This window comes from Thrips palmi, unplaced genomic scaffold (assembly GCF_012932325.1).
Source record: "Thrips palmi isolate BJ-2018 unplaced genomic scaffold, TpBJ-2018v1 HiC_scaffold_2, whole genome shotgun sequence".
NCBI classification, from domain to species: Eukaryota; Metazoa; Arthropoda; class Insecta; order Thysanoptera; family Thripidae; genus Thrips; species Thrips palmi.
This window is the reverse complement of record NW_023144629.1, coordinates 5,369,627-5,382,791: the sequence shown is the minus strand read 5'-3', so window position 1 is coordinate 5,382,791 and position 13,165 is coordinate 5,369,627. Positions and strand designations below refer to the sequence as shown.

Genomic DNA, 13,165 nt, shown 5'->3' with positions numbered 1-13,165 from the left:
TTCTGCCCGGGACGCCGCCGCGAGGGTTTGCCCACGGTTTCGCGGGATTCGCGTTGCCTCCACTAACACCGCCTCATGTTTATAAAACAGCCGGCCGGGCAAAAGGAGCGCCTCGAAATTTCTCATAAATGGCGGCTAAGTGGCGGCCGGCCGGCACGGCCAGCATGAGGGCCTCGGTGGCCTCGGTGGCCGCGGGCGAGGAGCGGCGACGGCAGTGGGGCCAACCTAACCATAGTCGGATGCGGCGACTCGTGCAAATTGCCTTCAAGTCAACTAACGAGCCCCGAAAAGGGGCCTCGCCTTGCCGTCGTTGGCTCGGCCTGGCTGGGCCCCGCACTGCCGCCGGGTCCCCGTTCACAGCCCCAAGCCCCCCGGGGCGGCGCAAGTGTTCCATCGACTGGGTTGCGCCGTCCCCCAAATCCTTTGACAGAAGCGCCTGCGAGGTAGGCCACCCATTCGGCCCGGCGCGAGGATGGTGGCCTACCTTGCCCCTGTCGACTTCGGGGGCGAGGTAGGCCACCGTCTGCGCGTCGGTGTGCCGCGGGCCGAATGGGTGGCCTACCTCGCAGGCGCCATCAGCAGTCATTCTCACTCAATTCCAGTTTTTCGCAATAAAAAACTGTGTCGAGCCGCCAGAACGTCACTCGAGACCGGGACTCTACAATGCGTTCCCGGTCGACTGCTGCACGCGAGGGTTCGCCTCCGGATCCAATCACGCGCGTTCGGTGTGTACAAGCGAATCGTTCGCGCTTCGTTCGAATCGGTCCGATGACGTCGGGGTCGACGCCTCGCAGACTGCGTCGGGCTGCCTCGGACACCGGGACCGCTATCAATGGCTCCAACATGTATTCTTTTTTTTTTCGCGGCCGATCGGTCACCCGGTTGAACGTCCGAGGTCCCCGTCGTCGTCGGTCTGCCGGCCTTATAAGTAGGGCTCTCCCCGGCCACATGTCGGTCTGTCCGCGAAGCACCGCGAAGCACCTGTCGACGCCATGCTGCTCGCCGCCGCCTGTCTGCTGCTCCCCGCCGTCGGGGGGCAGTTCATCAACAGCTACGCGGTCAGTCGAGTTCGTCGAGGTGCTCGTCTGCCTCCCTCCCCCCCCCCTCTCTCTCTCTTCCTCTGACGGGGTGCCTGTCCTCCACAGGGCCCCTTCGACGTGGAGCTGCAGCGAGTGGAGATCTGCCCCGGCGCCATGAGCGGCCTCAACCTGCTCAACTTCACCCAGCGGCTCACTCGGGACCGGAAGTACCCCAAGCGGTTCTACTACACCGGCGTGGTGCAGCACTTCTTCGACGTCCTCCCCTCGCTGGCGGTAAGAGGCAGTCAAAGTCCCCGACGCGTTTTGAGCTGCAGAGACACCAAATGGGACTCGAACCGAACGTGTGACCCCACCAATGGATCGCTCTCCGGACGAGGAATCCATTGGTGGGGTCACACGCTCGGTTCGAGGCCTGTTCAGCGACTCTGGAGCTCAAAACGCGTCTAGAGTTTCGGCCGCCTCCACACTGGCAAAGCCACTGTGCGCAGTGGACCATCAGGCTGAGCAGCTGGAGCTCTCGCGGCGGCTGGAAGGAGAACGCGTACCACCACACCTTCACGCGCGTCTGCGACCTGGCCAAGGCCCGCTTCAACAACCCAGTGTACCGCCGGGTCATCCTCGCCGCCATGGGCAGCGACTTCGTCTTCTCCTGCCCCTTCCCGGCGGTAAGTGCACGCCCAAAAAAAAGAAAAAAAAAAGGAAAACGAACTTGCCGGTGGTGGGGTTTGAACCCGGGCCCACTCAAAAGAGACGATTTTTATCCCACAGTCGCGATGGGAGTTCACCGACTTCCCGGTGGACGTGACGGCGGACGAGTTCAAGGAGTTCGTCTACGGCAAGTGGCGGATCGACATTCAGGTCCGGCATGATTTTTTTCCTTTTAAAAAAATGAACGAGAATCCTGGCCGATTTTTAGACAGGTTGTTGTGCTCTTGCCGCAGTCGTTGGACGGCAAGACGAACACGGTGCTGTCGTGCCACCGCGAGTTCGTGGACACCGTGCCCAAGGTGCAGGGGCGGCGCGGCGCCGGCGTCCCCGCCGAGGCCAACTACAGCGGCACGGTGCGCGTCTCCAGGGTCAAGGCCCTGTACCCCTAGGCCGACTGCACAGTGGGCCAGAAGACCGGCGCCGGCGGCCGAAACTCCAGACGCGTTTTGAGCTCCAGAGTCCCATTAAGCGACCCTGGAGTGTAAAAACGAACCTCCAATTTTGGCTGCATCCACCGGGAAGCTGCGCCTCGCCAGGATCGAATTTGAACAAAGTTTCGTTTTTGTTTCCTTGTTGTTTGTGAGCCACACGATGACGTAATGGCAATCTAGAAATGGAGGCGCGGCTGTCAAGGGCGCCGCTTCCCCTTGACGCCGCGAAACGCCGCGAAACCTTCTCTAAGCATCGAGCGCCAACACGCGTTGCCGTCACTATCCTGACACAATGTCGTCTCTCTCTCTCTCTCTCCCGTAGGGTGCGAGAGAGACAGAGTGACAATGGCGCCGTCCTGAATCAGCCCGCGGAGTCTTTGAAAAATATTGAAAGCGGCCAGTGTGTCGCCCTGACGTGTCCCTCGCGACACGTGTCAAAGTGGAAAGGCCGGCCCTACACTGTAACTCCGTGCCCCTTGGTTCCACAGTGCTGCGCTGTCTTTCGGCTCGACCGGCTCCTGCCGTGGCGCCCCGCCCCGCTGGAAGGTGGAAGGTAGAGGTAGGCAAACCAGTGGGATAGGAAAATGGCTTATAGTGTATTTACAGTCGTTGGAAATTTGAGTGGAGGACAGTTTCACGCTCTCTTCGACTTGAGGATCTTGGCTACGAGGCTGGTGCTCCTCCCCGTGCTCGCGATGCGCGTCCGGCGCGTGGCCACGGCGGTCCTGCGCTTGCTGGGCGTGCTCTCCTCCGTGATGGGCGGGCTGCCGGTGTCGGGCTGGCCGCTGCGGCCGCGGGCCTGGCCGGCGCGCCGGGCCTGGGCGGCGGCCTTCGTCGGCGTGCTGTTCCTGGAGTGCTCCCACCTGCCGTTGATCATCCATCAGTACGGGCACAGCCTCCTGTCCGTGTGCAGCATCGGCATGTACGCGCTCCGGGTCCTGGTGGCCGTCGGCGACGTGCTGGCCCGGTCGGCGTGCAGCACCACGCTGCGGTACGCCCACAGTCGTCGCTCTGTCTCTCTCGCACCTACACGGGACGCCCCGTCTGACTTGCCACCCCTCTCGGCAGCTGCGTGTGGCTGTACTGCGAGCGCTACCCGCTGACGGCGGCCTGCTGGCGGCGCGTGCTGGCCGTCGCGGCCGTGGTGCCCGTGTCCGTGGCCAGCGTGGTCTACATGATGCTGGACGAGGTTCCGGCGGAGGGCGACGAGGCGCGCCAGGCCCTGTACGCCCTGCTCACGGTGGCCAGGGGCCTGCTGCTGAGCCTGTACTTCCTGCAGTCCATGCTGCCCATGGTCGTGCTGGCGGACTGCAGCGCCACGCTGCGCCGGGACTGCGCGCGGCAGGCGCTCGTGCCGATCCTGGCCGAGAAAGGCGCCAGGATGGCGTCGGGCCGCGAGCTCGACCAGCGCGACCAGCTCGACGTGCTGAGGGCCGCGCAGTGGCGGGCGTTGCGTGTGCGCCATCAGCTGGTGCACGACATGTACGCAGGCTGCCACGCCGTGGGGCAGTGGTGGCTCCTCGTGGTGGCGTCCAGCACCGTCGTCTACGTCACGGTGCAGCTCACCCAGTCCAGCTTCCTCGCCCTGGTGCTGGGCTCGGTGCGCCCGGCCAAGCTGCTCAACGCCGCCACCCACGTGCTGTCCTTCTGCCTGCTGTGCTGCGCCACGCAGCTGGTGCCCAACGAGGTAAGGCGGTCCAAATCCCGGACGGAGCTCCAGAGTCACTAAATGGGAGTCGAACCGAACGTGTGACCCCATCAATGGATTGCTCCCCGGACCAGGAATCTATTGGTGGGGTCACACGTTTGGTTGGAGCTCTGTTTAGTGACTCTGGAGCTAAAAGCGCGTCTGAAGTGTTGGCCGCCTGCGCCGGTCTTCTGGCCCACTATATGCACCGTGGCCGCCAAAACCGAATCTTGTTACGTTCTCCTTGTTTCTCCGGGCAGAGTGTCAAGATAGGCCCCATCATTTGCACCCGCACGTTGTCCCCAATCAACGACGCGGAAAAACGCGAGGTGTGTATGTTTTGTTTTGTATTGCTCGGAACCGCAGCGTTTTAAGTGACGTGGTGAGTGCACACTGTTAAGCTATTCCTACAGGATGACGGGGATCGATTTCTGTCCATTTTCCAGGCGTTTATGTTTCTTGAGCAAACCAGGCTTCGCACGGGGAGCGCTTGCTGCAGCGTCCTGGGGCTGTTCACCCTCGACAGAGCCACCATGTTTCAAGTAAGACTTCGCACTTGCGCCGGTTGGTGTCTTACCGCCAATTCGACGTTAACGTTTCATTTTTCAATCAGGTGCTGTCGAACGTGTTTTCGTACTTCGTCGTCGTGTTACAAATGTCAAACTGGTTTGACTTGGAAGTAGCGCAGGCCGCAGAAGATGGTCCACTGTGAAGTGAAAGAACACGTGAGGAGCGCCTGCGAAGGGTTGGGTAGGCCGCACGCAGCGGCCGCAAGTTCGGCGGGCTAGTCTACCCTAGTACCATTACCATTAAGGGCTAGACCACACATGATCGTAGTCTACCCGCCCCGACCGCAGGCGCTCCCCGAAGCCAGCCGGCCTAGATCCTAGATTTCTTTCCAAATGAGCTCTGATGTGTGTGAAAATATGTAGTGATTGGCTCAGATTTGTTTATTGCGTGTATTGAACAATGCAAACGCCAATAAAGCAGTATATGAGAGAGTTTTATTCCATAAAAAGAGAACCATAAATGAAATAGACCCTGTTCTCACATAACAGGCTAAAGATCATTAGCGTATGGCTTAGTAACATCTCACAAGGAACAGTATAATCACATTCAAGCTTGCACGGTAATATGACTACATATCAATAAATTATTATGAGAAGCAAAATTAACCACAAAAGCATTAGGAGACCCCACATAGTTCAAAACACGACATGCCATGTTGGCATGCCATGTTATTAGAAATGTGATACAGATGCCACTTAAAAGGAACATAGAAATGGATGCTGGGGACACAAATCAAAATCTATAGTGGTTACTTTTTGAGATAGAAATGTGTGGAAACAAAAGAGACAGTGCTACTTAAGCCCTCAGCACTACCCAAAACCCACAATTCAGTGCACAAATTTATTTCTTGACAGTAAGGATTCCTTTAATACATAAGAAGCTCTCCACGGCAACACAGACTAACAGATTGAACTGCTTCTACTCCAGTTGGGTATGAAATTTGAAAATTGTTTGACTGAAACCTGACTAGAAAGTTTTCATTAGAGAATATTTGGACCCTAGTTCTCCAATTACCCTCAAATTAACAAGTGTTTAACTCGTCTTCCATTTTTAAATCATTATTAGAATGTATAAATATAAGAGAAAGTTGTACTTCCTGATAGGGAAAGTACAGAATGAACCAAACCTGCTGGTTACTTGACTCAAAACTGAATACAGCTTTCCTTCATGGGAGATTTAGAACTAACGTATCACTTGTGTTTGTCTTTTCCTTCAAAGCCACAACACTATCGAAACATGCATAATGAAATCTCTCATTCCATTTCCTTTTGAAAGTTCTTTCAACCCTGCAAAAAATTTGATCGCTTCCTTTCGAAAATAGTACTTTAAGGCCAAAGAGAGCATTTCACTGCTTGGACCAAGTTATAGACATGCTGAAATCCAAATTCAAAGTGTCAATGAGTGATCCAATTTAGAATAAATTTAATGAGATGCTGCAATGACACTAATTGAATGGAGCTCAAAATGAGCACAAAACACTTGGGAACCAGCAGGAATATCACAGTAGCAGATATACACAATAGAAGCTGTATTAAGGCTTTAAAAATTACACACCTCTATCCCATCAACTGGCATATGCTGCATGTTGCAATTGAAGATATGTGAAAACATGTTGACTGAAATAAGTCTCAAATACTACAGGGTAATAAAAGTCTAAAACAAAGCTGAAACAAATTTACTTTAATTAAAATTGACTAATGTTTTTAAATCTGTAAACTACTGGTAAATGCAGTCTTAGAGATAGGGGATAAAACAAGTCATTCATTGATATCACTTAAGAATTACAATAATTTAAAGAGAGGCAGTTTGATATGTATCAGTGAGTGCCATTGCATACATACAGTGGTCAATTTTTCAGTACAATTAGCACATGGTTTATGAACTCGTCTTACAAATTTCGAAAGATTAGGAGTCTCACTGACAAGTTACTAATTTTGAGCATTTTCCAGGAGCTAACTACTAAGGATTAATATGAAGAAAAGAGGTCTATAAATTATCACAGAAAAGCCCTCTTAAAAAAACAACTAAGCATCGCTACTAGGTAGTTCTCAAAGCACGAGGAAATGGCAACAAGTTGACACTTCAAGACATGTTGTTTTTAGGTAACTTTAGAAGAGAAACATTCAAATCACGATATCAAACTAAGGGAAAGTTTAAGGCCATAATAAGCAGAGGAGGCAGTGCAAAGGAGGAAACAACTTATGTCTCTCAGGACACAGAAAATTTACAGTAATAGAGTAATCAATCGAGGAAAACCAGTTGAATGTATGATTAATTACAAATGTTTGCAGTTTTCACAAAGTGCAGGTTTGAATAAGAACACATCAAGATAGAGGCAGTAACAGTGCTACATACAGGCTGCATCATACTACTAGGCCATTCAAAAACTGGCGCCCTAACATTCTTGTAAGCACAGTTTGTCTAACAACAATAAGGTAAACAACTTACATCTTTAAATCGAGGCCCTGCCCCAGAACAATACAAGATAACACTGAAAGATAGTCCTTCTTTCATGAAGTGTTACATCAAATTATTTAAATACATAAAATAGCTACAAGTCTTTGCATTAAAATCAGACAAACAAATCTACTGTGACACATGACTAAATCACATATTAACAAAAACAGTTAACACACAGCCGCGAATATCCAGCCAGATCAATTATTTTCAACTAGTTAAACATCTAAACTTACACGGGTTTTCAAAGGAAATGGCTCAGAAGGCATAGCGACCTGGACCACAGTACTTCAAACACAATGTTATGCTTAGACTAGCCACAGCAGCATGAAAACCAAAAAAACACTGCCTTTCAAAAATTCAATTAACAAAGACAGCAAATAAAGTGACAAAATTTAAAGAAAGAAAAATAATTCCATTAAAATTACTATTAGGACTAAAATAGAAACACAAAATATCCACTACTACTGACCAAAATATGGTAATGGCACTTGGAGGGTCAGACAGTCTTAGGAACTTGAGTTGAGGCATATAACTTGCAATCAAATGACAATGTAGACATCAGAAATCCCACAGTAAATCAGAGTTAACAAATGATATTTTAATCAAATATATCTTCAGCTAGGACTTCATGCACAAAAAACAACAAAATCCATTGGTTTCCAAAAGGGGAAAAAAATTTAAAAACTTGTTAGGTTTGAGAAAATAAGTTGCCAAGCTTAAAAGCACATCGCAAGCTTAAGAAAAATACATTTGGACACACAAAATGTGATAACAAGCTTAAATACTTCATTCACAACTTCATAGCAGAAAAACCGAATCATATGAAATCAAAAATGATAGCATCCTTCAGCCTGAATAAGGAGCCAAATTTAAAGAAATAAGATATTAAGAATCAAATCAAATATTAAAAAGTGATAAAGTTAAACATTTTCACAAAATGTGGATGGTGCCTCACACCATTCTGAATTTGATATCGAGAATAAATAAGCCTTTACAAGGTCTAGCAAATAAAATGAAAGTTGTGAAAACATAATAAAATACAAATACTTCCTGATATTAGTTGGTTGGTTTGTCATTGATGTGCAATAGGCATTAAAACCATCAACTAAGAATCGCACAACTCACTTTCATTGAGTTGTTTTCCATCCAGATCCTCCATAGAAGAAGGTAAATCTTGTGCTGGTGGGTCAAAATCAAACTCTGGGTCAAACTCTGTTTCTGTTTCATTTTCATCAGTATCCGGCTCAGTATCTGATTCCACATTGACACCATCCTTGTGAAGGAGTGTCACTTGAAGAGCGCACCACATCCCTGTTCTAGCCTGGCGTGAGCTACTTGTGAGGTCCCGAAGACTGCTAGCTAAAGCTAATGTATCTGTAAAATTAAGGAAAATATTATTATGATAATGAAAATTTACAAACTAAAAATGGCGATGTGTCCTGACAAGAAAAATTGTACCTTTATCATCTGCCATAAAAAACATTGGGTGCCTACTGCTGGAATTTATCAACTCCTCTCTCCTTCTGGTCTGCACCTTTTTAATGGCTTCCAACCAATTTTCCATAGAAAGGCGAATGCGTGGGTGGACTGGGGCTCCTCGAAGACGTTCCATTTTGGCAACCAACGTGATAACCTATGCAACATAATTGAAAGAAACAATATTATTTGAATTGCAGGGCTTTGTCTTCCAAGACACAAATAGTGGGTATGCTCACCCTCCCATGTTCACGGTACTGGTCTACAATCAATCTGTCAACTCTGGATGGGGTAAGAGGCAATCTTGGCACAGGAATATTGTTGGCAGAAGACACCTTCTTGCCTGGATTGTGGCGGGCCAAGTCTGCTTCCGTCTTCTTCCTTTCCTTTTCCAGACTTTTAAACTGGTTGTAGGATTCTTCAAGACGAGCATGCAGCTCATTGGATGGCCCTGATCTCCTACTACAAAAATCAAAGAAACAAATATTAAATTGTTGTCCTTCAATACTTCCTGGTACAGTTTAAGTTATAGTAAAATGGCCAGTTACCTCATTCGGAAGCCACTGCCCCCAACAGATGGAACACCTGCCAATAGAGCAGCTTGGGCTGCTGCATTGTCATAATATGGTGGCAAAAATGGAACTGGATTTCTTCTGTGGAAAATGTCGGGGTATGAAAGGAATTCAAATGGAGGGGGCACCACAGGTGGAAATGGCATAGGCGACATAGGAACAGGAAGTGGATTGTGATGGGAAGGACGATAATTGAAAGGGGAAGGGTTCCTAAAATGATTCCTGTTGCTGCTGATTCCATTGCCATAGTTGCTACTCATAGTATTATTATTTGCAATGTGACTGCAATTGTTGTTATAGTTAAGGCATGATCGGTGATTATGCTTGGTACCATCCCCCATACAGAAATCCTCTTCTTTTTTGCTAGAGCTCATGTGTGGGGCTTGTCTAATAGGTCTGCCCACCTAGAATGTTCAAAAAAAAAAGAAATATGAGTTTCAATCATGGTTGAGAAAGTAGACACCAACTTTAGGTAGGAAAAGAAATATACGCACAGGTGCTTGGCTATAAAGACCTTCCAAACGATTTTGAGAAGATGAAGGCAGATATGGATGCATATTATTCTCATTGCTGAAGTCCGTGTCAAATCCAAGATTGAGGTTCAAATCATATCCACTCTAAAATAGGGAAGGAGAGAAATTGGTATAGATTAAGCATCAACCTAACTCATTCCCCACAACAACAAAATCAATAGGAATATGAAATAAAGACTGCCTACTTTTACCTCTGCAAAAAATTATTTGACAGAACAATTTATTTTCTTAACATACCCCAAAAGCTGATAGAGATTCACTGCATTCTGGAGTACTGGTGATTGAATTGAGATAATCTTCCAATTCATCAGATAAAAGTTTCCCGTTCGAACCAGGAGAGTTGTGTGGGTTGTGCTGGCAGCTATTATCAGTCAATAAATCTAGAAAATAAGACATCAGATTGAAAAATATCTTTGAAGCAGAATCCAACAAAAAGAAAGCTTCTAAAAAAAACTCAAATATTTTGTACCATTGGTATTCAAGCCAGGAGTAGCATCAAATCCATGAGAGTAGGAATAACACTGAGGCGGGGACTGTTGGAGCAACTCATCTGACATTTGTTGCTGCATTAATGAAGTTCTAGGACTCGACATTCGTCCAAAATTATTGCCAAATCTGTCCAGATTGCTAATATTCTGAAAGCACAATTACAGTGTGAATTTGATTTCTTGTAGTAACAACAACAACAAAATCACTTTAAGGCCTGATAAACTTACATAGGATTTATTTTCTTGAGGTGATGCTTCAACATTAAGGTACTTAGTCTTACAGTTTAGTCCCCCATTCCCAAAATCCTGTCAGCACACAAAAGGAACAATAAAATAAATCCCTCAATATAGAAATGCCATACCTTCAAAACCAGATCAACTTACATAAGAATGATTTCCCTGACTACCTCGAGGTGATGCTTCAACATTATGATATTTAGTCTTAGAGTCGTATCCTCCATTTGTAAAGTCCTGTAAGCATACAAAACAATATGCATCAGATTTTCTCTTTTACCAAGAATAGGATGTACCTAAGATGCCAGGCTGACTTACATATGAATTATTTCCATGACTACCCCGAGGTGACATTTCAACATCATGGTACTTCGTCTTACTGTATCCATCATGGTTCTGATCTGGCCACCAGGTGCCATTATTTTTTTCATTGGTTGGAAGGGTATCAAAATTTCCATAGCTGAAAAAAAAAAAAATTAAACGAAGCTGCATGATGTAGACATTACCACAACACAGTGTTGAGAGGCATTTAATATTGGCAGCAAAATAAAATGTCGTTCTCTCACTTGGATCCACATAGGTTGTCCTCTTCAAGCAGTTTGTTCACCATTTGCAGGACACCGTCATCCTCATCGGTCTGAAACAAAGAGAAAGGACAGTGTGATCCAAGTCCAGCGGCCATTTGAAAGGACGACAAAAATGAATCGAGGCTCACAAACAGAACCATGCTCAAAGCAACCCTCCCTTCCCTGCAGGTGCCACCTTCAAGCCACCCCCAAGGCAAAACCTAAGCAGAGGGATCCCCAAGAACCCGAAACCCACTGCACAGAGACCTAATCACAGCTCCATGCCCTGTGGTTCGCTTGAACATGGATCCAGTCACTGTCCACCCCGGGCTGCAGTGCAGCCCACTGGAAGTCAGGCCCAGGCTGCCCAGGCGTAAGCGCCGAGCTCACCGCACAGGTTAGGGTCCCCTGCGGCAGGACGCCAGGGCCGGGGAAGGTCTCCGCGGCCAGGGCGGCAGTCCGGTCCAGCGGGACACCAGCCAGCGGCCTGCGAGTCCCGGACACCTCCAGCAGCGCCTGCAGTGCCCCACGGCGGCCGGGATCACGCCCACTTTGAGGTTAGCCCCCCGCTTAAGCGCACCCCCTCGCCCCTCGCGCCGCCCTGCCTGGCTGCCCGCCTGCGCCGACGGTGGCGGCCTGGCCTGCCTCACCTGCTGCTGTCCGCGGGCATGACCCGCGGGGCCGGGGCCGGGAGCGCGCCCGCGATAGGCCGCCCCGTTGACAGTGACGCTGCCCCTGGAGTTGGAGAGGCTCATGGTGCCGGGCGCAGCATCGCCGTGCTCTGGCGGTGGGCACGAAGGTCTCGGTCTTGGAGTCGCCTCGTCGCCGCGGTGCGCTGCAGTGTGCCTGCGGTGCGGGTCGGGTCGCCAGCCCCGCCGCTCGCCGCTACTGCCCTACCGCCGCGCCGCACGCCCCCTGTCCGCCCCCTCCCCTCGCCTCCCCCTCCTCACCCCCGTCCCGTGGCCGCCGCGGCCGCCCCGTCCCGGTCAGCTGGCTCGGCTTGGCTCTTCGGGCTCGCCTCGCGAATCTGGTCCCGACTCGACTCGCGATGTTCGCGATCGCGTTTGTGAGACTCACACACCCACTCGCGGCCGCGGCGCACCGCGGCGGCCCCCTGTCCCAGAGGCCCCCTTTTCGCCCCGGGCCTAGCCTGCAGACTGACGCCGAGGGTTGTTTTCGTCGCTCTATCCCTCTCGCACCTGCACTGTATGCCAATGGAGTGGGAGAGGGACACGGCGACGAAAACGACTCTCGGGATCAGTCTGCTGGGCCGCCTAGGCCTAGACAAGGGCCTCGCCAGGACACCGGTGCCAGGCAGCCCGGCAGCCCGTTGGCCCGCGCAGCTTGCAGCGGACCGATCCCGCGGATCGTTTCCGTCGCTCTGTCTCTCTCGCACTCTTGGGGCGTCCCGTGCGGGAGCAAGAGAGAGGAAAGCCTCGGAGGGCGCGGCTGCAGCGGGGTGGCGCACCCGGTGCAGGGCCCTGCAGGGCGGTGCAGGCAGGGGTGCAGCTGCGACCTGGGGGGGGGGGGGGGCGTCGCGGTGAAAGCCCGGCCTAGCCCGGGCCGGCGTACGCCCACTCCACTAGAATCCTTCACACCAGAATACAGTAGATTCGGGAACTTTAGCGAAGGCCCACTTTTTCCTGACCGCAACCATAACGAAGCGACCTGGCACCTCGGCCAATCGCATCACTCCTCTTCCGCCTACGGATTCCGAGTCGTCTTTGGAGCTCTGTCTCTCTCGCACCAGCGCGGGTGGCCTCGTGAGTGCGAGAGTGACAGAGCGAGGAAACGGACTCTCGGAATCGGTCCCTGCCCAGATCTTAAGTTAGAGCAGTCGTGGAAATGAATGGAAACTGGACCCGCAAAGATGGACCCATGGGCAACCCAGGAGGTGGCTTAGATTTCGAAAAGTTACAAGCGACGCTTCGCGCCATCTTACGACAGTCCATTTAGAGAAGTACACGAGGGGTTTGAAAAAACAAAAATTTTCAAACTTCGAAGACCGAGGATATAAAACTTCAAGTTACGCTCACAGCAAATGGGTTGACTTTGTCACGGACGGCGTGCGATTGTAACTGGATCGAGAACGGAATGAATGAATGAATGAATGAATGAATGCCGCGGGTGACAGCAAAGCGTCTGGCCGTTGACGCGAGGACGCGCTGACCAAGCTGGACGCTTGGGGTAGCGTCCCCGTCGCACAACCATCTCACCTTCTTCAAGAGTGCCGTCAAATTTCCTGCCCACAGTCGCCCCATACTCGTTCGGATCTGCGCTTGTTGCAGTGGATTTCTCAGTACGCCGTTCATTCAAACTGATTCAATCGCCTCTCGCACGCCGGCCGGGTGGGGTCCGGTGTTGTGTTTTGAAGCGGAAGCAAACACTGCAGCGCGGAGG

The 13,165-nt window shown here is 50.6% G+C and overlaps 2 protein-coding genes across 5 annotated transcripts; one reads left to right on the top strand and one right to left on the bottom strand.

Annotated features, from left to right (window-relative positions):
* Nucleotides 1-966: 966 nt before the first annotated feature.
* Nucleotides 967-4,867, top strand: LOC117647599. Its single transcript, XM_034389437.1, has 8 exons — nucleotides 967-1,058; nucleotides 1,146-1,313; nucleotides 1,529-1,705; nucleotides 1,809-1,898; nucleotides 1,982-2,101; nucleotides 4,127-4,195; nucleotides 4,313-4,408; nucleotides 4,480-4,867. Exons 1-8 carry the CDS (start codon nucleotides 993-995, stop codon nucleotides 4,576-4,578), a joined length of 885 nt encoding a protein of 294 aa, XP_034245328.1. The 5' UTR covers nucleotides 967-992; the 3' UTR covers nucleotides 4,579-4,867.
* On the bottom strand, nucleotides 4,849-13,143 carry LOC117647597 (meiosis-specific coiled-coil domain-containing protein MEIOC-like). Of its 4 annotated transcripts, none has more exons than XM_034389433.1 (12): nucleotides 12,982-13,143; nucleotides 10,766-10,836; nucleotides 10,518-10,659; nucleotides 10,350-10,436; nucleotides 10,194-10,271; nucleotides 9,947-10,112; nucleotides 9,715-9,857; nucleotides 9,439-9,561; nucleotides 8,921-9,348; nucleotides 8,612-8,834; nucleotides 8,355-8,529; nucleotides 4,849-8,270 (listed from the first exon to the last, which is right to left on the bottom strand). In XM_034389433.1, the coding sequence occupies exons 1-12, from the start codon at nucleotides 13,075-13,077 to the stop codon at nucleotides 8,002-8,004; spliced, it is 2,001 nt and encodes a 666-aa protein (XP_034245324.1). In that variant the 5' UTR covers nucleotides 13,078-13,143; the 3' UTR covers nucleotides 4,849-8,001. The 4 variants fall into 4 exon arrangements, with proteins under 4 accessions (XP_034245324.1, XP_034245323.1, XP_034245326.1 ...); XM_034389432.1 differs by lacking the exon at nucleotides 12,982-13,143 and adding an exon at nucleotides 11,416-11,586; XM_034389435.1 differs by lacking the exon at nucleotides 12,982-13,143 and adding an exon at nucleotides 11,033-11,050.
* Between the last annotated feature and the right edge of the window lie 22 nt (nucleotides 13,144-13,165).

What these genes read in the sequence shown, in the direction of transcription:
- LOC117647597 (XM_034389432.1), bottom strand. Translation starts at nt 11,520, where the DNA reads ATGAGCCTCTCCAACTCCAGGGGCAGCGTCACTGTCAACGGGGCGGCC. An exon ending in GTCTTTATAGCCAAGCACCT is followed by an intron (nt 9,349 to 9,438) that starts GTGCGTATATTT and finishes TGAACATTCTAG; the next exon opens with GTGGGCAGACCTATTAGACA. An exon ending in AGTACCGTGAACATGGGAGG is followed by an intron (nt 8,530 to 8,611) that starts GTGAGCATACCC and finishes TATGTTGCATAG; the next exon opens with GTTATCACGTTGGTTGCCAA.
- LOC117647599 (XM_034389437.1), top strand. Translation starts at nt 993, where the DNA reads ATGCTGCTCGCCGCCGCCTGTCTGCTGCTCCCCGCCGTCGGGGGGCAG. An exon ending in AGTTCATCAACAGCTACGCG is followed by an intron (nt 1,059 to 1,145) that starts GTCAGTCGAGTT and finishes TGTCCTCCACAG; the next exon opens with GGCCCCTTCGACGTGGAGCT. An exon ending in TCTCCTGCCCCTTCCCGGCG is followed by an intron (nt 1,706 to 1,808) that starts GTAAGTGCACGC and finishes TTTATCCCACAG; the next exon opens with TCGCGATGGGAGTTCACCGA.